The sequence below is a fragment of the Entelurus aequoreus genome, linkage group LG15, assembly GCF_033978785.1.
Source record: "Entelurus aequoreus isolate RoL-2023_Sb linkage group LG15, RoL_Eaeq_v1.1, whole genome shotgun sequence".
Lineage (NCBI taxonomy): Eukaryota > Metazoa > Chordata > Actinopteri > Syngnathiformes > Syngnathidae > Entelurus > Entelurus aequoreus.
Window position 1 is genome coordinate 51,087,347 of NC_084745.1, and position 26,033 is coordinate 51,113,379.

At 41.0% G+C, this 26,033-nt stretch overlaps 1 protein-coding gene across 2 annotated transcripts; it reads left to right on the forward strand.

Moving 5' to 3' along the window:
* The first annotated feature begins 588 nt into the window (after window positions 1-588).
* LOC133630238 (class I histocompatibility antigen, F10 alpha chain-like) lies at window positions 589-21,465 on the forward strand. 2 transcript variants are annotated; one of them, XM_062021708.1, is made up of 4 exons: window positions 589-847; window positions 16,315-16,581; window positions 16,927-17,205; window positions 20,664-21,465. In XM_062021708.1, exons 1-4 carry the CDS (start codon window positions 736-738, stop codon window positions 21,299-21,301), a joined length of 1,296 nt encoding a protein of 431 aa, XP_061877692.1. In that variant the 5' UTR covers window positions 589-735; the 3' UTR covers window positions 21,302-21,465. The 2 variants fall into 2 exon arrangements, with proteins under 2 accessions (XP_061877692.1, XP_061877693.1); XM_062021709.1 differs by lacking the exon at window positions 589-847 and adding an exon at window positions 15,446-15,633.
* The last annotated feature ends 4,568 nt before the right edge of the window (window positions 21,466-26,033 follow it).

The window sequence follows — 26,033 nt, forward strand, 5'->3', positions numbered from 1 at the left end:
GCTTTCTCCAAGATATTCACCATATGAGTTCATTAAGGCACTTCAAACTCCTTGCCCTGCAGCTTGAATTCTGCCATGGCCAAGCTCTCTTCATTGTAGGCTGTTAGAGACCTCCCTCTGTATCATTTATTATCCTTGATTTTTTTTTTTTTTTTTTGTCATAAAAAAATACAATCATGTGTGCTTACGGACTGTATCCCTGCAGACTGTATTGATATATATTGATATATAGTGTAGGAAGCAGAATATTAATAACAGAAAGAAACAACCCTTTTGTGTGAATGAGTGTAAATGGGGGAGGGAGGTTTTTTGGGTTGGTGCACTAATTGTAAGTGTATCTTGTGTTTTTTATGTTAATTTAATAAAAAAATAAAAATATTTTTTTTTAATTTCTTGTGCGGCCCGGTACCAATCGATCCACGGAGCGGTGGTTGGGGACCACTGATGTAGAGCACGGCTGTCAAAGCCAAGACCCGGGTGTAATGATAGTGTTTGACCACATGGTGGTAGTAAGAGTCTACAATTGACTAGGAACCAATATATAGTATGTGTCAGGTAGGACTCTTTAGAGAGGAACACACCTTGTATGCACGAGTGTTGAAGTAGCGTTGGGGATATGTGATCGTGATTAAAAGACAGTTCTACAAGTCATCCAACGATGTGTTATTTAAAACAAGAACATAACATGGTACCAGGAGTAAACGAAGAGTGAGGTGGTGTATTGTGGAAAGCGACATGGATTTGAAGCCACCTGAAAAGCTGAAGCTGAGTGGAAATGTCGACAGCAATTGGCGCACCTTCAAGCGCTGTGGGTCGCAGCACAAGCCAAGGCAGTGTCCAGCATTTGGTAAGCAAAGTTCCAAATGCTATGGAAAAAATCACGTTGCCAAACAATGTTTTGCAAAAGGAAAACCATGCGCTAAAAAGGAAAAATCTGTCAATGTAGTGGAGGACACTGATCTGGGTGAAACATTCTTTGTCGGCCTAGTGAACAGTGAAAATAAAACAGAAGAAGTAGTCAATGCTGTTGATAAAGACAAGTGGATTGCACCGCTACAAATAAATGGACCTCGAGTTACCATGAAACTAGATACTGGTGCAAAGGCAAACTTGATCAACATGTCACACATCAATGAGATGAGAGAAATAACGAAAATCCACGAAACAACAGTTGCACTGAAAGACTACAATGGTCGTAGCATTGACAGTCTGGGCACATGCAAATTGAGAGTCACTGTAAAAGGAAAAGTGCACCACCTGCTATTTTCAGTTGCCACTGAAGAACGCGAGTCATTATTGGGTGACAAAGCATGTGAAGTTTTAGGACTGGTGAAAAAAAGTGTATCTTGTGAACACAGATGTGAGCGCTCAAAAAATTGAAACTGTTTCAATAGTGCAGAACTACGCTGGTGTGTTCACTGGTTTTGGTGCTTTACCTTTTACAAACCCCGTTTCCATATGAGTTGGGAAATTGTGTTAGATGTAAATATAAACGGAATACAATGATTTGCAAATCCTTTTCAACCCATATTCAATTGAATGCACGACAAAGACAAGATATTTGATGTTCAAACTCATAAACTTTTTTTTTTCTTGCAAATAATAATTAACTTAGAATTTCATGGCTGCAACACGTGCCAAAGTAGTTGGGGAAAGGGCATGTTCACCACTGTGTTACATGGCCTTTCCTTTTAACAACACTCAGTAAACGTTTTGGAACTGAGGAGACACATTTTTGAAGCTTCTCAGGTGGAATTCTTTCCCATTCTTGCTTGATGTACAGCTTAAGTTGTTCAACAGTCCGGGGGTCTCCCTTGTGCTATTTTAGGCTTCATAATGCACCACACATTTTCAATGGGAGACAGGTCTGGACTACAGGCAGGCCAGTCTAGTACCCGCACTCTTTTACTATGAAGCCACGTTGATGTAACACGTGGCTTGGCATTGTCTTGCTGAAATAAGCAGGGGCGTCCATGATAACGTTGCTTGGATGGCAACATGTGTTGCTACAAAACCTGTATGTACCTTTCAGCATTAATGGTGCCTTCACAGATGTGTAAGTTACCCATGTCTTGGGCACTAATACACCCCCATACCAACACACATGCTGGCTTTTCAACTTTGTGCCTATAACAACCCGGATGGTTCTTTTCCTCTTTGGTCTGGAGGACACGACGTCCACAGTTTCCAAAAAAAATTTGAAATGTGGACTTGTCAGACCACAGAACACTTTTCCACTTTGTATCAGTCCATCTTAGATGAGCTCAGGCCCAGCGAAGCTGATGGCGTTTCTGGGTGTTGTTGATAAACGGTTTTCGCCTTGCATAGGATAGTTTTAACTTACACTTACAGATGTAGCGACCAACTGTAGTTACTGACAGTGGGTTTCTAAAGTGTTCCTGAGCCCATGTGGTGATATCCTTTACACACTTATGTCGCTTGTTGATGCAGTACAGCCTGAGGGATGGAAGGTCACGGGCTTAGCTGCTTACGTGCAGTGATTTCTCCAGATTCTCTGAACCCTTCGATGATATTACGGAGCGTAGATGGTGAAATCCCTAAATTCCTTGCAACAGCCGGGTGAGAAAGTTTTTTTTTAAACTGTCCAACAATTTGCTCACGCATTTGTTGACAAAGTGGTGACCCTCGCCCCATCCTTGTTTGTGAATGACTGAGCCTTTCATGGAATCTACTTTTATACCCAATCATGGCACCCACCTGTTCCCAATTAGCCTGTTCACCTGTGGGATGTTCCAAATAAGTGTTTGATGAGCATTCCTCAACTTTATCAGTATTTATTGCCACCTTTCCCAACTTCTTTGTCACGTGTTGCTGGCATCAAATTCTAAAGTTAATAATTATTTGCAAAAAAAACAAAACGTTTATCAGTTTGAACATCAAATATGTTGTCTTTGTAGCATATTCAACTGAATATGGGTTGAAAATGATTTGCAAATCATTGTATTCCGTTTATATTTACATCTAACACAATTTCCCAACTCATATGGAAACGGGGTTTGTACATACAAAATACAGCTTAAAGAGCAGGCACGTCCAGTTGTCCATGCAGCGCGAAGAGTTCCAGCAGCACTTAAAGAGCGTCTCAAAAAGGAACTGGACCGGATGACAACACTGGGTGTCATAAAGAAAATTGAGGAGCCAACAGATTGGGTAAACTCCATGGTCTGTTTGAAAAAGAAAAATGGCGATCTAAGAATATGCATGGATCCAAAAGACTTGAATGAAAACATAAAATGTGAGCACTACCAAATACCAAAACGTGAAGAAATAGCCAGTGAGATGGCTGGCGCAAAATATTTCTCAAAATTGGATGCGTCAAATGGTTTTTGGCAAATCAAATTGGACGAAAACAGTAGCAAATACTGCACTTTCAACACGCCTTTTGGTCGCTACTGCTTCCAACGCCTACCATTTGGGATCAAATCTGCATCAGAAATATTCCATAGAGCAATGGAACATACCATTGAAGGCTTGGAAGGCGTGCGAGCGTACATCGATGACATTGCTGTGTGGGGAAGAACAGCAAAAGAACACAACGAAAGGCTGACCAAAGTGTTGGAAAGAGTACAAAAATATGGACTCAAATTAAACAAAAAGAAGTGTCAGTTTGGAGTGTCAGAAATAATTTTTCTGGGAGACAAGCTCAGTGCACATGGCGTTCAACCTGATGATGAAAAAATACACGCCATACAAAGAATGCCAAGTCGCACAGACAAGGCAGGTGTACAGCGTATATTGGGCGTGGTCAACTATATTGGCAAATTCATCCCAAACCTTGCTGTGAAAACATCCTGCATTCGTGAACTCCTTCACAATGACACAGAGTTCAAGTGGACGTCCAGGCACGGAAATGAGTGGCAGAGACTGAAGGAAACACTCACTACTGCACCTGTGCTGACGTTCTTCGACCCTACAAAGAAAACAAAGGTGTCAACAGATGCTTCAAAAGATGGACTGGGTGGAGTTTTACTACAGGCGGATGATGGACACTGGAAACCAGTAGCCTATGCATCACGATCCATGACACAGGCTGAATGTAGGTATGCTCAAATAGAAAAGGAATGTCTAGGGTTAGCATGTGGCCTGCAGGTCTTCCACAACTATGTTTATGGTCTCCCTACCTTCATTGTAGAAACAGACCATCGCCCACTAGTTTCCATCGTCAAGAAAAACTTGAATGACATGACACCACGAATACAACGTTTCATGATGAAGATGCAGCCATATGATTTTCAGCTCATCTACACACCTGGAAAGCACTTGATACTGGCTGATGCACTCTCAAGAGCACCCATGGAAAACAGCGTCAGTGCTACTGAAGAGGACGTACAAAACCATGTGAATACCAGTGTCAGACATATCACAACAAATCGCTGAGGAAACGGCAAAAGATGAAGAGTTGCAGCGTGTTATTACCAACATGCAGAATGGATGGCCTCCACGTTCCAGCCCACGGTTCTTCCATGTTAGAGGTGAACTAAGTGTTGTGGATGGACTTTTACTGAAGCGAAACCGAATAGTCATTCCACAAACATTGAGGCAGGATATACTACAAAGATTTCATGAAGGTCATCTAGGGGTTGAAAAGTGTATGAGACGAGCATGCAACACTTTATACTGGCCTGGAATCAACAAATACATTGACAACATGATTGGCAGATGTTCAACATGTCAAAAATACAGAAACAAACAAACCAAAGAACCCATGATATTGCCTGAAGTTCCTACTGCACCATGGCACAAAGTGGGAATGGACTTGTTTCATTTGAAGGGCAAAGAGTATGTTGTTGTAATTGACTACTATTCTAATTTCCCTAAAATGGCTTTGCTATCAAGCACATCATCAAACTGTGTGATCACGCATGTCAAATCTATATTTGCTAGACATGGTATACCGCATACTGTGGTGAGTGACAATGGACCATGTTTCAACAGCAAAGAGTGGCAGCAATTTGCAAAACACTATGATTTCAGACACGTGACGTCAAGCCCTCTGTACGCACAGTCAAATGGAAAGGCTGAGAAAGGAGTAAATATTCTTAAACAACTTTTGAGGAAAGCAGTGGATAGTAACTCTGATCCATACCTGGCACTACTTAGCTACAGAGCAACACTTCTTGAGTGTGGCTTGTCAAACTCTGAACTACTGATGAACAGAAAGCTTCGTACGACACTACCAAGTATGTCTACACCAACGCAGAGTCAAAAAGTACAACGGAAGCTAAAGCAACAAAAGCTAAAGTCGTTTTATGACAAAGCAGCCAAATCGCTCCCACCACTATCACTAAGTGACACAGTGAGAATTGAAAGTCCTGATGGTTGGAAAACCAAAGCTACTGTTCTCCAAGAAACATCACCACGATCTTATACTGTGAGGAGTGAAGAAGGACAGATACTACGTCGCAATCGTGGCAGTTTGCTGAAGGTTCCAGAGACTGTTCCAAACCAAGCAACAGCTGAGTCAGAGGTTTCATCTACACCGACTGTTTCAAACCAAGCAACAGCTGAGTCCGAGGTTTCATCTACACCTACTGACTTTGAAACAATGCCAATGCAGCACAGGAATGAAGATGTGACTGACGATCCTGAACCTGTGTTGAGAAGATCCACAAGGCAGGTCAAGAAACCTGTGGATGATGACTACGTGTATTATTGAACTCTTATAATATCACACTGATTGACAAGCTAAAGAGTTAATGTTTTCTAAAATATTTTAAATGTTTTCTAATACTGTGGTGCATGGATAGTTTTTGAAAAGTTTGCATATTCATGTGGTCAAGAAAGAAAAACAAGTTATTTGTTTAATACAAACATTGTATTAGCAATGGGTGCTTAGTTTAGAAAGGGGGATGTAATGATAGTGTTTGACCACATGGTGGTAGTAAGAGTCTACAAATGACTAGGAAACAATATATAGTATGTGTCAGGTAGGACTCTTTAGAGAGGAACACACCTTGTATGCACGAGTGTTGAAGTAGCGTTGGTGATATGTGATTGTGATTAAAAGACAGTTCTACAAGTCATCCAACGATGTGTTATTTAAAACAAGAACATAACACGGGGGGCCAACATTAAATTGCAGTAGCTCGTCGCATTGGCGGTGGAGATTGAGAATCGCCTCATTGACTGGGAGAGAGAGAGATTCCGACGGCAAGGACTTCGCACCTCCACGTATAGTGGGCGTGGCCATGGAGCTCGTCAAACAACGTCCGCACCGATACCCGTTGTCGATGCCTCGCCGATCTCACGGGAGGAGGAAGCCATGCAGCTTGGAGGGAATCATCTCTCTCAAGCAGAGAGAGATCGTCGCCTTCGTCTTCTGCTTTGTCTATATTGCGGAAAAGCTGAGCATCGCATCTACCACTGTCCTCATCGTCCTGCACGCCGTCGCACTCAAGCGTCACCTCCTATAAATGTACTTTCATTTTGTTTGATATCAATGTTTTCTAGCTAGCAACGTTAGCTATGGTTATGGTGTTAGTTTATTTCCAGGATTTGTTGCCACTATCTTAATAATTCCAGCAGGGGTCACTGTAGGCCCTCTTTTACTTCCTGTTGTGTTTGTTTCTACTGCCTTCTGGACATTGGATTTATGGCTCTTTTTTAACCCTTTTCTTTTCAAAAACAAAATAATTGCTTGTAGCTGTCATTAGATGAGGATCAGAATCATTTCAATGTACACAAACAAATAGTGTATTGGTAAGAATGACTCTAAAATATTGGAAATAATTGTGTATGTATGTTTTTACTGTAAATCCTCCTTAAGGTGGTCACATATCCCCATGCTGTAACTGTGAAATACATATTTATTATTGTTTCCCTAATTTAAAGAATTTAGCCGAGTTGTAATAATATAGATACCAATACACTGAACAAGTAAGAATAAAATGTGTTTATATGTGCATGAACGTGTGAATAAAAATGAGGACAGAATAAAAAGAAGGCAGAGATTAATTCATTGATTAATATACTAAGTCATTAATGTCTCACATAGAATGGTTTTACAATGTCTATAACTTTATTTTTGTATCGAAAAATACGTTTTCTCTCTGTTTTTGAAGGGCTGAATAAAGTCTTGTCAATATCAGAATCGCCATTTTTTTTAGATGACATTTTTCTCTGAGGTTATATTTATCTTCATTTTTGTGAAGAATTGTTGTACCTTTTTGCTTAGTTTTCTTTGTACATCATTTTGACTGTTTGAAAAAGCACCAAATCATTGAATTTCAATATTTTATATTCAAATGGAGTGTTTGAATGTTCTCTATATGCAATAGTATGTAAAAAAGGGCCAAAGTCGGAACCTGGGGAAAAAAAACAGATTTTAATCTGAAAAAGATGCGAAACTTGGGAAAAATAAATGAAACTGTAAAAAATAAAAATGTAATCTAAAAAAGTAGAAATCTCTAATATTAAAATATATATATAAATGAAAAGAAATAATTAATAAAAACATATTTTTGTGTGAAAATTATATTCAACCTGAAAAATATTTTTTATTTTGAATACACTGAGGTAATTTTTAACATCAAAATCTGAACTTTTAGTTTCAGAGTATATTTTTTTCCAAGTACAAAACTGTTGTCCCTAATTGACCTCCATATAAATGAATGATGCATCCAAACAAGCAAGTAAACAACAATTTACTCATATAGAGTCTGACGTTCTTAGATCCAATGTTTTCCTTTCTCTAGTATCAATACAATGGATGGATTCCCTTTTAAAAAGGATGTAGGATCCATACCTATCTCTTGGAAGGCAAACTTTACCAGCACAAATGGATGTAGTTGACATTTAGGAATATGTATCCATCAATGGTTACACCCCTAGCACACAGTGCTTCAGCTGTGTCACATGTCCACAAAAACCTGGACATTTCCGCATTTTGAATTATGAACTGAGGTCTTAGAACATGCTACTTGGAAGCTTCAACGTGTTGAGCTTGTGTAAAGATGGAAAAGCACAGCTGTAGGACAACATACATTTTCATACATTGTATACATTGCATTGTCCATTGCAAAACACTAAATGTTCTAATAACTGTAAGAGTTAGTGAGAAGTGCTTTCTGATGACTTCACAGCCCTGAAACACTATCCCCTATTTGTTCCCACTACCGCACCTTAAGTTGGAGTCCTTCATCTCGTTATATGCAAATATAATGACAATAAAGTCCATTCTATTCTATTCTTTTCTTTGATTCAATGAATAAGTTGGTGAGCAGTAGAAAAACAGCCGATGAGGAAGTTTGGCGGCAAACTTGTCACACCTGTTGTGCTTGTCAGGTCAGGTGATTTCCCAGGAAAGCCACGCAGGCATTTACCTGACGTGGCCACAAGGGGCGCTTGTAGAAGACTTCTTGTCAGTTGACTGCTGCCACTTTTCAGCAATAGCGCCACCAGGGGGTGCACTGCAAAAACTGAAATCTAAGTAAGATGAAATATCTCAAATAAGGGTGATATTTGCTTATTTTCTGTCTGATAAGATCATTCTTCTCATTAAGCAGATGTTATGTTAGAGTGTTTTACTTGTTTGAAGTGTTTTGCTCCTAAATGATCTCAGTAAGATATTACAGCTTGTTGCTGAGATTTGATGACCTATATGGAGTAAAACATGCTTGAAACTAGAATATCAACTGTTGCAAAGCTGTGTCATCAACACTCACAAGTATAAAACTACTTTTTTAAAGTAATCATTTCTTATTTCAAGCATGAAATAAAAAATCACGACTTTGACACAATTGTGTCTCATAATTAAAACAGATGACAGCCAAATGGACTTTGCTGTTTTATTTTCAATGAAACAATAGAAAACACGTACTCATATAGTAGTACAGTTGGCACAGTACAGTAAACTGACAGTTAATATTTAAACATTTCACATTTCTAACAATTTCAAACAGAAATAGTTCAGCACATTCAGATAAATTCTTCAAAATGACAATTAAAACATTTTGGCCGGGGGCCGGGCTGTATATATACGCACTAATTGACTGAAAGAGCACGCACTTGGCGCGATGATGTCATGTTATGGATGGAAAAATGCATTTTTAGACCATATGATTTGCCTGAGCGGCGAGGAGACCCCGAGAGTAACAAGCGCTTGCCTTGTTGCCTTTCCATTAAGAACAATAAACTAGTTTTTAGTATAAGTTTGCTGGTTTCAAGAAATGTAATGCTGAGTGCATATCATTATGTCAAGATAATGGCACTAGCATTTACTTCATTTAAGAATATTTTTTAACATATTGAGCAAAAAGGTCTCATATTTGTTTTTTCTACCAAGAAAAGTGCACTTGTTATTAGTGAGAATATACTTATTTTAAGCTATTTTTGGGTTCATTGAGGTTAGCTAATTTTACTTGTTTTGGAAAGTCTTGACAAGCCACATTTTATTGCTCTATTGGCAGATAATTTTGCTTAGTTCAAATAAAATACCCAAAATGTTTGTATTTTTTAAAAAAGACAAGCTGCAAAAAAAGATGACTATGTCTAGAGTGTAGGCAGTGCTGTTAAGTTTCTCTGTGTGTGAATAAGTGGAGAATGCGGAAACTTTGAGGCATGATGCAGCTGACTTGTTGATAAACTAGTTTGAGAAGAATGTTTTTGTTTTGTTCATAAGTGGACTGTACTTTTCACTTTTGTAAATATTGACTATTGTGTGTGAAGTCCTACTAAAGGTGAACATTCACTTGAAGAATTAGGCCATCAAGTTAAGATAAATGGCTTGAAAAATGTGGATCAAGGATACTTTATTGAATTGATTTGACTTTTCTATTTGAGATCGTCACCTTATTGTGGTTAAGAGCTACCAGCAGGAGCTTAGTCTTCAGGTGGCACACCCAAGTTGCACAGGTGTGACAAAGTACAATCCTCTTCTCCAGGATGGAGTTGGACTCACAGGGCCTGATTTGTTCAAGGTTTGCGTGTACTAAAACAGGTGCAAACCTGATGGCACACGCAGAGCTGATCTACTAAACCTGTGCAAAGTGGATGGCGTCTCTTAAGTGAGCAGAATATGCTAAATAATATGCAGAATATATGCTGATCATTAAAACAGCCACAATACTGGGAGAAAATGCCAATATAATGATTGATCACGCCCAATATGATTTATCAACACTCATGGCTGTGGTGCCAGCACTATTTAGCTTTTATTTAGTAAGTGTGCACACTGACACTTCCACACACGGCTGCAGGATCAGTGCTTGTGCTCCACACACACACATTTTACACATATCCTCTTTTCAGCAACATCATTTTATAGCTGCTCAACCACTTAAGGGGCTAATCAAAACACATTTGATTGATACATTTTTGTGGACTTTATTATTTTTTAATGTTCTTTTTTTCAATATACAAACCCCAAAAGCAGTGAAGTTGTCACGTTGTGTAAATGGTAAATAAAAAGAGAATACAACAAATCCTTTTCAACTTATATTCAATTGAATAGACTGCAAAGACAAGATACTAAATGTTCAAACTGGAAAACTTTGTTATTTTTTTGCAAATATTAGCTCATTTGGAATTTGATGCCTGCAACATGTTTCAAAAAAGCTGGCACAAGTGGCAAAAAAGACTGAGAAAGTTGAGGAATGCTCATCAAAGACTCATTTGGAACATTCCACAGGTGAACAGGCTAATTGGGAACAGGTGGGTGCCATGATTGGGTATAAAAGCAGCTTCCATGAAATGTTCAGTCGTTCACAAACAAGGACGGGGCGAGGGTCACCACTTTGTCAACAAATGCCTGAGCAAATTGTTTAAGAACAACATTTCTCAACCAGCTATTGCAAGGAATTTAGAGATTTCACCATCTACGCTCTGTAATATCATCAAAAGACTCAGAGAATCTGGGGAAATCACTGCACGTAAGCAGCAAGGCCGAAAACCAACAATGAATCCCTGTGACCTTCGATCCCTCAGGTGGTACTGCATCAAAAAACTGCATCAGTGTGTAAAGGATATCACCACATGGGCTCAGGAACATTTCAGAAAACCACTGTCAGTAACTACAGTTGGTCGCTACATCTGTAAGTGCCAGTTAAAACTCTACTATGCAAAGTGAAAGCCTTTTATCAACAACACCCAGAAACGCAGCCGGCTTCGCTGGGCCCGAGCTCATCTAAGATGGACTGATGCAAAGTGGAAAAGTGTTCTGTGGTCTGACGAGTCCACATTTCAAATTGTTTTTGGAAACTGTGGACGTCGTGTCCTCCAGAACAAAGTGGAAAAGAACCATCCGGATTGTTCTAGTGTCAAAGTGTAAAAGGCAGCATGTGTGATGGTATGGGGGTGTATTAGTGCCCAAGGCATGGGTAACTTACACATCATTTCATTAATGCTGAAAGGTACATACAGGTTTTGGAGCAACACATGTTGCCATCCAAGCAACGTTATCATGGACGCCCCTGCTTATTTCAGCAAGACAATGCCAAGCTACGTGTTACATCAACGTGGCTTCATAGTAAAAGAGTGCGGGTACCAGACTGGCCTGCCTGTAGTCCAGACCTGTCTCCCATTGAAAATGTGTGGCGCATTATGAAGCCTAAAATAGCACAAGGGAGACCCCCGGACTGTTGAACAACTTAAGCTGTACATCAAGCAAGAATGGGAAATAATTCCACTTGAAAAGCTTCAAAAATGTGTCTCCTCAGTTCCCAAACCTTACATACCACATACAGAATCAGAATCAGATATACTTTAATAATCCCCGAGGGGAAATACAGATTTTCAGCACAATCCCATTCAAGATCAGAGAAACATTACAGGGAGACAGAACAGGATCAAACATTACAGGGAGACAGAACAGATTCAAACATTACAGGGAGACAGAACAGGATCACTGATGGGTCTGCCAACTTCCGGCGCCTCTTAAAAAAAAGGTGAGAAACAGGTAAACGCTGGGGGGTGAGAAAAAAATAAATTCAGTGTAAACCTGGGCCCCTGGAGAGGGGGTCCAGACTGAGGCCAAGGGGAAAAAACTCATAGCCATAGCACCCATAAACATGTGTGTAAGAGGGAAACATCAAAGACCACAAAGGACATTAAAGACATTAAAAGAGCAGAGCTGATGCAACCAGCCACTTCTACACATACTTGTTCATACAATAATGTGTGTCAAATGAGCTTTGACAGGGCGCAGGCTGGACTCTGGAGCCTACGTTAGCTGTCACCTGGCTGTGCTACACTCTGGACAAGTCACTAGTTCATTACAAAAAACAGTCGCCAGTTGATTGTAGAGCAAGGATGTGACTGTGCATGTGTGTTACACACATATCACTGTCGGACAAACATGTGCGCCCATTAGAGGCTGCATTGAATTGTATTGTGACACATTCAACTTCTACTCAGTAAGAAACATTGTTCTTAATAATTACTGAATGATGACCTTAGTTACCTTATCATGATGTGTTTCATGTGCTCTTGTAAAATGTGTCATTGAATAATAATACAGCATTTACATAATAATACTCTGACTTGTTAAGTCATCGTTCCAGTTCCCAAAAAGAACTGCCCCAGTGAGCTGAAGGACTACAGACCAGTGGCGCTCACCTCTCATATAATGAAGACAGTGGAGCGGCTCTTTCTCAGCCTCCTCAGACCACAGGTGCAACATGCCCAGGACAGCCTGCAGTTTGCGTACCAGGCAGGCGTTGGTGTGGAGGATGCTATCCTTTACCTGCTGCACCGAGCCCACTCACACCTGGATAAGGGAAATGGCGCTGTGAGGATCCTGTTCCTGGACTTCTCGAGTGCCTTTAATACTATCCAGCCCCGCCTTCTCCAGGACAAGCTGGACAGAATGCGAGTGGACGCCTGCCTGGTTGCCTGGATTTCAGACTACCTCACCGACAGGCCACAGTACGTCAGACTGAAGGACATCACATCTGACACTGTGATCAGCAGCACCGGAGCACCGCAGGGAACGGTGCTGGCCCCTCTTCTCTTCACCCTGTACACCGCTGACTTCTGCTACAACTCAGAGCTGCGTCACATCCAGAAGTACGGGGATGACACAGCCATCGTCGGGTGCATCAGGGACGGCAGAGAGGAGGAGTTTCGGAGGCTGGTGAGGGACTTTGCTGTCTGGTGCCACAGGAACCTCTTGCAGCTCAATCCGTCAAAGACCAAGGAGCTGGTCATTGACTTTGGGAGGTCGAGTCCAAGGTCACAACCTATTGTGATCGAGGGAGTCGAGGTACAGACCGTGGACTCATTCAAGTACCTTGGGGTGTGGGTCGACAATAAGCTGGACTGGACTGTTAACACGGACCACTTGTACAGGAAAGGACAGAGCCGGCTGTACTTCCTGAGGAGGCTGCAGTCCTTCAACATCTGTAAAAAACTCTTGTGGATGTACTACCAGTCTGTGGTTGCCAGTGTTCTGTTCTACATCGTAGTGTGCTGGGGGGGCAGTACATCTAAGAAGGACAGCTCCAGACTGGAGAAACTGATCAGGCGGGCCGGTTCTACGATCGGAATAAAGCTGGACTCACTGGTGATGGTGGCAGAGAAGAGGACTGTGGAAAAACTAGTGAGCATCCTGGATGATGGCAGTCACCCTCTGCATACCGTTGTCAGTAGCCAGACGAGCCTGTTCCGTGCTAGACTGCTTCATCCCAAGTGCAGGACTAATGGACTAAAAAACTCCTTTGTCCCACACGCCATTAGACTGTACAACTCCTCTCTTGCAAAACAATAACAGTGCAATACTTTTTCATAACATGGTCACTACTGTCTAGTTTCTCTTGTTATATTCTTATTTCACTGTTATATTTTTATTCTCATTGTTGCTTTTTATTTTTATTCTATTGTAAAAGTTTTGTATTTTGTTTCCATTTATACCCCCATTATTCGATTTCAATTTTCTACACTGCTGCTGGAATTTTAATTTTCCTGAGGGAACTCTCCTGAAGGAATCAATAAAGTACTATCTATCTATCTATCTATCTATCTATCTATCTATCTATCTATCTATCTATCTATCTATCTATCTATCTATCTATCTATCTATCTATCTATCTATCTATCTATCTATCTATCTATCTATCCATCCATCTATCTAAGTGGTTCATCATGAAACAAAATGAAACAAGTTGGGTGCATGACGCCAAGCACTAGGGGTGTGGGAAAAAATCCATTCAAATTCGCGATTCTCACATTTTGCGATTCTGAATCGATTCTCATTTTAAAATAAATCGATTTATTTATTTTTTAATTTTATTTGTTTTCCTTTTTTTTCCCCTTTTTTTTAATGAATCAATCCAACACAGCAATACCATAACAATGCAATCCAAGTGAAGTACATATTCCATACAATTAACCACTAAATAGTAACACCCGGATAAGTTTTTCAACTTGTTTAAGTCGGGGTCCACTTAAATTGATTCATGATACAGATATATACTATCATCATAATACAGTCATCACACAAGATAGTCATCAGAGTATATACATTGAATTATTTACATTATTCACAGACACAAACACGACACAGAACAAACCAAAAGTAGTGAAACAAAAATGAATATTATCAACAACAGTATCAATATTAGTTACAATTTCAACATAGCAGTGATTAGAAATCCCTCATTGACATTATCATTAGACATTTATAAAAATAAATAAAAAAGAACAATAGTGTCACAGTGGCTTACACTTGCATCGCATCTCATAAACTTGACAGCAAACTGTGTCCAATATTTTCACCAAGATAAAATAAGTCATATTTTTGGTTCATTTAATAGTTAAAACAAATTTACATTATTGCAATCAGTTGATAAAACATTGTCCTTTACAATTATAAAAGCTTTTTACAAAAATCTACTACTCTGCTTGCATGTCAGCAGACTGGGGTAGATCCTGCTGAAATCTATGTATTGAATGAATAGACAATCATTTTGAATCGGGAAAAAAATAATTTTTGAATTGAAAATCGTGTTGAATCGAAAAAAATCGATTTAGAATCGAACCGTGACCCCAAGAATCGATATTGAATCGAATCGTGGAGCACCCAAAGATTCGCAGCTACCAGGCACTGTCAAGAAGAGTAAAAAAGACAAACATTGAAGGTGGCAATGAATGGGGTAGAGGGGCCCACAAAGATACTCTTTCAGAGGGACCACAATTCCCAGCAAGGGCCTTGACAAGCAATATTAAATAGATGAGAAATAACTATGATATCAATAAATGTAACAATGTTATATAGCAAAGTAAAAGTTGTGTTTCTTATCTAAGTAAATGTAACTGGTTACTACTCACCTATGTGGATAAGTGTGTTCACTTTTGACAGCTACCACAAAATAAAAGTCAAAACATAATAAAAATGATTTATTTGTCATAAGAAACCATCTTTATCTTTCGTGACGGTCGCTGCGTTTAGAAACAAGCATCCAGTCAATGTTTGGCTTCACCGTGTCTAATTTCACTTTCACTTTCTTTGATATTGTGCCAGCAGAAGCGTCTGCCTCACACTTTTCCCCCACGTTCAGCACTTTGGCCACAGCCAGTCAATGGCATTAAAAGTGACAAACATCTTTTTGTTTCGTGCTGACATCATGGACTTGTTTTTATTCTTTCTTCTGGTCGTGCAAATGCACAGCGTGACGCCTGGTAAGTCCTTTTTATAACTTTATAAATGATTATTCATCAATCCTCTTTGTGCCTTCACTTATTTGACTTCTGAGAGTTTATATTACTTATTCATTATATTCATTCTTATATTATTCAAGCTCTTTACTACTTAAACCTGGTTCTTTTTAAACATATTTTATTGTTTTCCCTTTTTCTTTATCACAAAATATTCAAAGTGTTCCAAGAAAGTTCCAGAAGCAGAGAAATCCGTTATTTGTTTTGGCTTCAGTTTTTTCTTGTTGAAAGACTTATTTGTCCAAGGCTTGTAAGAAGGAACACTGACTTCCTGAAATCTTCAACCACGGAAGTGTCGGAAAGTAATCAAGTGTAGTAACATCATCCCGCCACAAGGTGTCAGTAAGAGTCGACATCAAATGGGCAGAACAGCTTGTGTTCATATTCAGCCTCCATTGGAGAAAAGATATGTTTATTTTCAAAATGTTGAAAGTGTCAACAGATGTCCAATAATAAAATATATTATTCATGTGTTGTACTTGTCATAGAACACCATGTGAGTCTTGACTGTGATATCTAGCAGTGTTTGATGTTGACTTTAAGACCCCACTGAAGACTGAATGAGCTCAAATATTCACAGTGCAAGATTGTTGAACATGAAACTAAATAATAAAAAGTCATCTTGTTGTTGTGTTCTTCTTTCAGTGATTCACACGCTGCAGTATTTCCAAACTATGTCCTCTCAAGTTCCAAACTTCCCAGAGTTTGTGAGTGTTGGTTATGTTGATGGAGTTGAGATTAGTTACTATGACAGCAACATCAGGAAAGCAGAATCCAAACAGGACTGGATGAACAAAATCACAGCAGAGGATCCAAAATACTGGCAGATAGAAACAGAGATCAATGTTGATAATGAGTTTAGGAGCAAACACAACCTTGAAGTTGTTAAGAAGCGTTTCAACCAAACTGGAGGTTTGTTTATGTTGAACTTTCTACTACTTAAATATATTTGATGTACTCTTGTTATACTGTAGTAAAACACACATTACTGCACTGATATACCTTGTCTCTGTCCATCCCATAATAACCTACACTAATACTGTGTGTGTGTGTGTGTGTGTGTGTGTGTGTGTGTGTGTGTGTGTGTGTGTGTGTGTGTGTGTGTGTGTTTGTGTGTGTGTGTGTGTGTGTGTGTGTGTGTGTGTGTGTGTGTGTGTGTGTGTGTGTGTGTGTGTGTGTGTGTGTGTGTGTGTGTGTGTGTGTGTGTGTGTGTGTGTGTGTGTGTGTGACTGTTTTACAACACTTTGTGTGTCTCAGGTGTTCACATTGTCCAGAAGATGTCAGGATGTGAATGGAATGATGAGACTGATGAGGTTACAGGTTGGTATCAGGAAGGTTATGATGGAGAAGATTTCATATCGTTGGACATGAAGACATGGACATGGACTGCAGCAAAACCACAAGCTTTCCCCGACAAACTCAAGTGGGACCAGAACATATTTCGACTAGACTACAATAAGTATTATTACACTGAGGAATGTCCTTCTTACTTGAAGAAGTATGTGAACAATGGGAAGAAGGTCCTAATGAGAACAGGTAGAAGCACACCTTGTACTTTCACCTTTTAACATGTTAGCACTCCCCCTATAGGAACATTACTGACATTACACTCTGTCTCTTTATACTCTTTTCTCTTTCTCTCCCCTTCTCTCCATCTTTACCTCCATCCACACCTTCTCTCCATCTTTACCTCCATCCACACCTTCTCTCCATCTTTACTTCCATCCACACCTTCTCTCCATCTTTACCTCCATCCACTCCTTCTCTCCATCTTTACCTCCATCCACATCTTCTCTCCATCTATACCTCCATCCACACCTTCTCTCCATTTTTACCTCCATCCACACCTTCTCTCCATCTTTTCCTCCATCCACACCTTCTCTCCATCTTTACTTCCATTCACACCTTCTCTACATCTTTACCTCCATCCACACCTTCTCTCCATCTTTACCTCCATCCACACCTTCTCTCCATCTTTACCTCCATCCACCCCTTCTCTCCATCTTTACTTTCATCCACACCTTCTCTCCGTCTTTACCTCCATCCACACGTTCTCTCCATCTTTACTTCCATTCACACCTTCTCTCCATCTTTACCTCCATCCACACCTTCTCTCCATCTTTACCTCCATCCACACCTTCTCTCCATCTTTACTTCCATCCACACCTTCTCTCCATCTTTACCTCCATCCACTCCTTCTCTCCATCTTTACCTCCATCCAAATCTTCTCTCCATCTTTACCTCCATCCACACCTCTCCATCTTTACCTCCATCCACACCTTCTCTCCATCTTTACTTCCATCCACACCTTCTCTCCATCTTTACCTCCATCCACACCTTCTCTCTGTCTTTACCTCCATCCACACCTTCTCTCCATCTTTACCTCCATCCACACCTTCTCTCCATCTATACCTCCATCCACACCTTCTCTCCATCTATACCTCCATCCACACCTTCTCTCCATTTTTACCTCCATCCACACCTTCTCTCCATCTTTACCTCCATCCACCCCTTCTCTCCATCTTTACTTTCATCCACACCTTCTCTCCGTCTTTACCTCCATCCACACGTTCTCTCCATCTTTACTTCCATTCACACCTTCTCTCCATCTTTACCTCCATCCACACCTTCTCTCCATCTTTACTTCCATTCACACCTTCTCTACATCTTTACCTCCATCCACACCTTCTCTCCATCTTTACCTCCATCCACACCTTCTCTCCATCTTTACCTCCATCCACACCTTCTCTCCATCTTTACCTCCATCCACCCCTTCTCTCCATCTTTACTTTCATCCACACCTTCTCTCCGTCTTTACCTCCATCCACACCTCCTCTCCATCTTTACCTCCATCCACACCTTCTCTCCACCTTTACCTCCATCCACACCTCCTCTCCATCTTTACCTCCATCCACACCTTCTCTCCATCTTTACTTCCATTCACACCTTCTCTACATCTTTACCTCCATCCACACCTTCTCTCCATCTTTACCTCCATCCACACCTTCTCTCCATCTTTACCTCCATCCACCCCTCCTCGCCATCTTTACCTCCATCCACACCTTCTCTCCATCTTTACCTCCACCCACACCTTCTCTCCATCTTTACCTCCATCCACACCTCCTCTCCATCTTTACCTCCATCCACACCCTCTCTCCATCTTTACCTCCATCCACACCATCTCTCCATCTTTATCTCCTTCCACTCTTTCTCTCCATCTTTACCTCCATCCACACCTCTCCATCTTTACTTCCATCCACACTTTCTCTCCATCTTTACCTCCATCCACACCTTCTCTCCATCTTTAACTCCATCCACACCTACTCTCCATCTTTACCTCCATCCACTCCTTCTCTCCATCTTTACCTCCATCCACACCTTCTCTCCATCTTTACCTCCATCCACACCTTCTCTCCCTCTTTACCTCCATCCACACCTTCTCTCCATCTTTACCTCCATCCACGCCTTCTCTCCATCTTTACCTCCATCCACACCTTCTCTCCATCTTTACCTCCATCCACACCTTCTCTCCATCTTTACCTCCATCCACACCTTCTCTCCATCTTTACCTCCATCCACACCTCCTCTCCATCTTTACCTCCATCCACACCTTCTCTCCATCTTTACCTCCATCCACACCTTCTCTCCCTCTTTACCTCCTTCCACACATTCTCTCCGTCTTTACCTCCATCCACACCTTATCTCCATCTTTACCTCCATCCACACCTTCTCTCCATCTTTACCTCCATCCACACCTTCTCTCCATCTTTACCTCCATCCACACCTTCTCTCCATCTTTACCTCCATCCACACCTACTCTCCATCTTTACCTCCATCCACACCGTCTCTTCATCTTAACTTCCATCCACACCTTCTCTCCATCTTTACCTCCATCCACACCTTCTCTCCATCTTTACCTCCATCCACACCTTCTCTCCATCTTTACCTCCATCCACACCTCCTCTCCATCTTTACCTCCATCCACTCCTTCTCTCCATCTTTACCTCCATCCACACCTTCTCTCCATCTTTACCTCCATCCACACCTTCTCTCCCTCTTTACCTCCATCCACACCTTCTCTCCATCTTTACCTCCATCCACACCTTCTCTCCATCTTTACCTCCATCCACACCTTCTCTCCATCTTTACCTCCATCCACACCTTCTCTCCATCTTTACCTCCATCCACACCTTCTCTCCATCTTTACCTCCATCCACACCTCCTCTCCATCTTTACCTCCATCCACACCTTCTCTCCATCTTTACCTCCATCCACACCTTCTCTCCCTCTTTACCTCCATCCACACCTTCTCTCCATCTTTACCTCCATCCACACCTTATTTCCATCTTTACCTCCATCCACACCTTCTCTCCATCTTTACCTCCATCCACACCTTCTCTCCATCTTTACCTCCATCCACACCTTCTCTCCATCTTTACCTCCATCCACACCTACTCTCCATCTTTACCTCCATCCACACCGTCTCTTCATCTTTACCTCCATCCACACCTTCTCTCTATCTTAACCTCCATTCTCATCTTCTCTCCATCTTTACTTCCATCCACACCTTCTCTCCATCTTTACCTCCATCCACACCTTCTCTCCATCTTTACCTCCATCCACACCTTCTCTGCATCTTTATCTCCATCCACTCTTTCTCTTCATCTTTACCTCCATCCACACCTTCTCTCTATCTTAACCTCCATTCTCATCTTCTCTCCATCTTTACTTCCATCCACACTTTCTCTCCATCTTTACCTCCATCCACACTTTCTCTCCATCTTTACCTCCATTCACACTTTCTCTCCATCTTTACTTCCGTCCACACCTTCTCTCCATCTTTACCTCCATCCACACCTTCTCTCCATCTTTACCTCCATCCACACCTTCTCTCCATATTTACCTCCATCCACACCTTCTCTCCATCTTTACCTCCATCCACACCTTCTCCCCACGTTGTCTTCTGTTCACACGTGACATCACTTCCTGTGCAGAGCTTCCAGAGGTGTTCCTCCTCCAGAAGACGCCATCCTCTCCAGTCACCTGCATGGCGACAGGTTTCTACCCCGACCTCGCCGACCTGTTTTGGAGGAAAGACGGCGAGCAGATGTTGGAGGACGTGGAGCACGGAGAGCTGCTCCCCAACCACGACGGAACCTTCCAGATGTCGGTGGAGCTGAAAGTGGAGGTGACGGCCGAGGTGGAGGGCAAGTACGAATGTGTGTTCCAGCTGTCTGGCGTCAAGGAGGACCTGGTCACCAAGCTGGAGAGAAGAAGCATCCTGAGCAACGCAAGCCATGAAGGTGAGAAAGACACATTTAGTTGGAGATGTTTCCCATCACAAGTCCACCTGTCACCATTATTGATCCATGTCACCATGACAACGCTTGACGTCTGCATGCAAAGTAGTCATGAAGGTTTCCTCTTCATGCTTTGTCACTCCACTTGTGCTTTTTTGCTCTCCACAGACAACTTGAGCGTCGCCCTCGCTGCCACGGCGGCGGTCGTCGCTGTGGCGGCCGTCCTGGCGGCCATCATCATGGTCATGGTCAGGCGTCACAGAAACAGACAAGGTGAGGGACACCAATGTCCTCCGTCTTCTTCTTCTTCTTCTTCTCGGTCCAGGCCGTGAGTTGATGCTTTCATCCGGGCTGCATGTTTTAGTTGCCTTCCAGCCAAACACTCAAAGATCCACAGAGACAGAGCGCACACTCTCACATAGAAACACGTGAGGAAAAAGTCCATTTCACCTTGTTTCCCTTTCATTTCAGCCCAGTACGATCCAGCTCGTAAGTAAAACATATTTTCTTTGAGCCGCAAGAAACAAAGCCGTGGTGAAGCGTCACTCACATGGAGGTCTGATGTGGACCTTTGTTACAAGTTTAGCCTGAAAATCCCAACTTGGGCTGACTCCTTCACAATAAAAGAGCCTCCTGTGAGCACACGCAATACAAAGTGTGGCATATCTCACGTTTGACATGAGTCCTCATGATGAGGATCAGCCAAATGAGACCTCAAGTGTGCTGACTCATCAAGAAGGTATCCTAGTCAGGAAGTAGAAGAGCAGCACTCTGCTTCTTCATGTTTCCAAGTCACACCTCAAAGATCTGATGTGAGTGACGAGGCACCTTCTGGATGTTCTTCCTTCACCGTTTGCGTTTGTCCCGCAGCTCGCCACGGCGGCGTGGAGCTCTCCGAGAGGGTGGCGGCTGAAGGCTGAGTAAGTCTGCACCTCCAAATGTTCTTGTGTGAAGATGATGTTCAACTTGGTTCTGTTGGGAATGTGCTGAGTCATCTTCTTCCTCCAGGATGCTTTGTGCACTGGAACACAGAGAGATGTCTCCATCGCTGAGGGACGTCATGGAGATGTGCTTTGTTCTTCATCCCACTGCTCCTCACGCTATTCCATCTATTCTTCTTTGGCCGTTAAAATACTTTCAACATCAAACGTTGGTGGCTATAAAATCATTCGGGGCTCACGTTTCATGGCCTTGACATCATGACGAGGATTTCTTCTTTCTTTGAATGGCCGCTGCTTATGATCAATATCACATTGTGTCACATCTCTGTCAATAAATCCGTTTGTTCTCCACTCGCCTCGCACTGCTTTCTTGGGGACCAGGAAGGATCTCGCTCATAACAATGGTAGAAATAGGTCGTTTGTATTTATGTTGTATTTTTTCATTCAACACTTAAATCCCTAGATCAATTTCAGGTTTATCTGTCCATATCATATTGTTTTTTAAATATTTGATGCCCTTTTTGTCCAAACTCTGTTTTTTTTATGGCAAAACCACTAAATGATAATGTTTACTAAACGTAATTGCAATCTTAAATAGGTCAATAATTCATAACATCATTGATTTTAATTCATTATTTTTTGAGCAATGACTATTAAAAAATGTCATAAAAATGTATTTATTTTTTTACTTTCAACACTTAAGTCTCTCAATAAACTTCAGATCCATCCCTCGTTTCTGTGACGACCTGTCAGGTGTCACATGGTCTGTTTGCGTTTGTGTTTATCTCCTAGTCAGCGCTCTTATTTTGGTGCCAATTCCTGTTTGTCTCCCTGAGCGCTTTTCCCTCCTCACCTGTCGCTGATTGGCAGCCTGGCCACACCTGGTCATGGGGTGAGGGTGATGGGTCAAATGCAGAGGATAATCTCACCACACCTAGTGTGTGTGTGACAATCAATTCCGCCAAAGAATGTTTTCATTGGGTTATCTCCCAAAATGAAAGAGAAAATCTTGATATTGCTTTTACTTCTGCTATCAGGCAATGTGCAACCAAATCCAGGACCCAGCTTCAATAACATCAGTACTGCTGATGAATTTAGAGCCGGGTCAGGCCTCCATTTAAATAATAGGAGTCTCCTGCCAAAATGAGACTTAGTCAAAATCTGGATTCCAGCAAGAAAAGGCAGACTTCCTTATCTTATCTTAAGGTGGCTAAGTAAAGCAGTCTCTGACAAGGACGTTGCTATTAATGCATATAATGTCTTCCCATGCCATCGTCCTGGAAAAGGTGGAGGAGTGGCCATATATTTAAAAAAGACATTTCTTGTTATCTTATTGTCAATCACTAAACAATTTGAACTTGACGTGTATTTCTGGTCTTGTCATCCTGGTCCGGACAGAAGGGCGACACGGCAGTGCGGCTGGATCAAAAATGAGGTCAGAGACGCTCGACTAAACAAAAAGTTGCTTTATTACAAGCGAGCGTGGTCATACAGAACTGCAGTTCCTGGAGGAGGTCAAGTCCAAAAAATGTGGCACTCCTAACTTGGAGAAGCCGAAGCAGTTTTATATTCCTCCTTCCTGTCACATACCAACATCCCATCTTATTGCCCATGTATTGCCTGAACTACTCCAGTCTACATGCAAATGTCAAACTAACTATTTAAGGATGTGCTCAAACTGAAATACTACTATTTACTTCAAGTGATGGTGTGCTTTCTCCAAGATATTCACCATATGAGTTCATTAACGACATTGTATTAGCAATGGGTGCTTAGTTTAGAAAGGGGGATGTAATGATAGTGTTTGACCACATGGTGGTAGTAAGAGTCTACAAATGACTAGGAACCAATATATAGTATGTGTCAGGTAGGACTCTTTAGAGAGGAACACACCTTGTATGCACGAGTGTTGAAGTAGCGTTGGTGATATGTGATCGTGATTAAAAGACAGTTCTACAAGTCATCCAACGATGTGTTATTTAAAACAAGAACATAACACGGGGGGCCAACATTAAATTGCAGTAGCTCGTCGCATTGGCGGTGGAGATTGAGAATCGCCTCATTGACTGGGAGAGAGAGAGATTCCGACGGCAAGGACTTCGCACCTCCACGTATAGTGGGCGTGGCCATGGAGCTCGTCAAACAACGTCCGCACCGATACCCGTTGTCGATGCCTCGCCGATATCACGGGAGGAGGAAGCCATGCAGCTTGGAGGGAATCGTCTCTCTCAAGCAGAGAGAGATCGTCGCCTTCGTCTTCTGCTTTGTCTATATTGCGGAAAAGCTGAGCATCGCATCTACCACTGTCCTCATCGTCCTGCACGCCGTCGCACTCAAGCGTCACCTCCTATAAATGTACTTTCATTTTGTTTGATATCAATGTTTTCTAGCTAGCAACGTTAGCTATGGTTATGGTGTTAGTTTATTTCCAGGATTTGTTGCCACTATCTTAATAATTCCAGCAGGGGTCACTGTAGGCCCTCTTTTACTTCCTGTTGTGTTTGTTTCTGCAACTGCCTTCTGGACATTGGATTTATGGCTCTTTTTTAACCCTTTTTTTTTCAGCAACAAAATAATTGCTTGTAGCTGTCATTAGATGAGGATCAGAATAATTTCAATGTACACAAACAAATAGTGTATTGGTAAGAATGACTCTAGAATATTGTAAATAATTGTATATGTATGTTTTTACTGTAAATCCTCCTTAAGGTGGTCATGTAGGAGTGTAGGCAGAGAAACGACGGAGATTTATTCCTCTTTGGAGAGCCAAGTAACACTCCGTTTATTTTCAGCGAGAACAACAACAACCTCAAAACTGTCGCACAGGTAATTACGTCAGCACCACAGAGGTGTGTCTCAACACTTCAAAGTAAAAGCACCTATGCACCTATGCAAGTAAACATGGGCTAGAACGCAGTGAATTATAACCGTAATAATTAATAAGTGTCCTGTGTGTGAATATCCACCACAGTCACATATCCCCATGCTGTAACTGTCAAATCAATATTTATTATGTTTTCCCTAATTTAAAGAATTTAGCCGAATTGTAATATAGATACCAATACACTGAACAAGTAAGAATAAAATGTGTTTATATGTGCATGAACGTGTGAATAAAAGTTAGGACAGAATAAAAAAAAGGCAGAGATTAATTCATTGATTAATATACTAAGTCATTAATGTCTCACATAGAATGGTTTTACAATGTCTATAACTTTATTTTTGTATTGAAAAATACGTTTTCTCTGTTTTTGAAGGGCTGAATAAAGTCTTGTCAATATCAGAATCGCATTTTTTTTAGATGACATTTTTCTCTGAGGTTATATTTATCTTCATTTTTGTGAAGAATTGTTGTACCTTTTTGCTTAGTTTTCTTTGTACATCATTTTGACTGTTTGAAAAAGCACCAAATCATTGAATTTCAATATTTTATATTCAAATGGAGTGTTTGAATGTTCTCTATATCCAATATTATGTAAAAAAAAAAAAGGGCCAAATTAAGAACCTGGAAAAAAACAGATTTTAATCTGAAAAAGATGCGAAATTTGGAAAAAATAAATGAAACTGTAAAAAATACCAATTTAATCTGAAAAAGCTTTAATATTAAAATATATATAAATGAAAATAAATAATTAATAAAAACATATTTTTGTGTGAAAATTATATTCAACCTGAAAAATATTTTTTATTTTGAATACACTGAGGTATTTTTCAACATCAAAATCTGAACTTTTAGTTTCAGAGTACATTTTTTTCCCCCAAGTACAAAACTGTTGTCCCTAATTGACCTCCATATAAATGAATGATGCATCCAAACAAGCAAGTAAACAACAATTTACTCATATAGAGTCTGACGTTCTTAGATCCAATGTTTTCCTTTCTCTAGTATCAATATAATGGATGGATTCCCTTTTAAAAAGGATGTAGGATCCATACCTATCTCTTGGAAGGCAAACTTTACCAGCACAAATGGATGTAGTTGACATTTAGGAATATGTATCCATCAATGGTTACACCCCTAGCACACAGTGCTTCAGCTGTGTCACATGTCCACAAAAACCTGGACATTTCCGCATTTTGAATTATGAACTGAGGTCTTAGAACATGCTACTTGGAAGCTTCA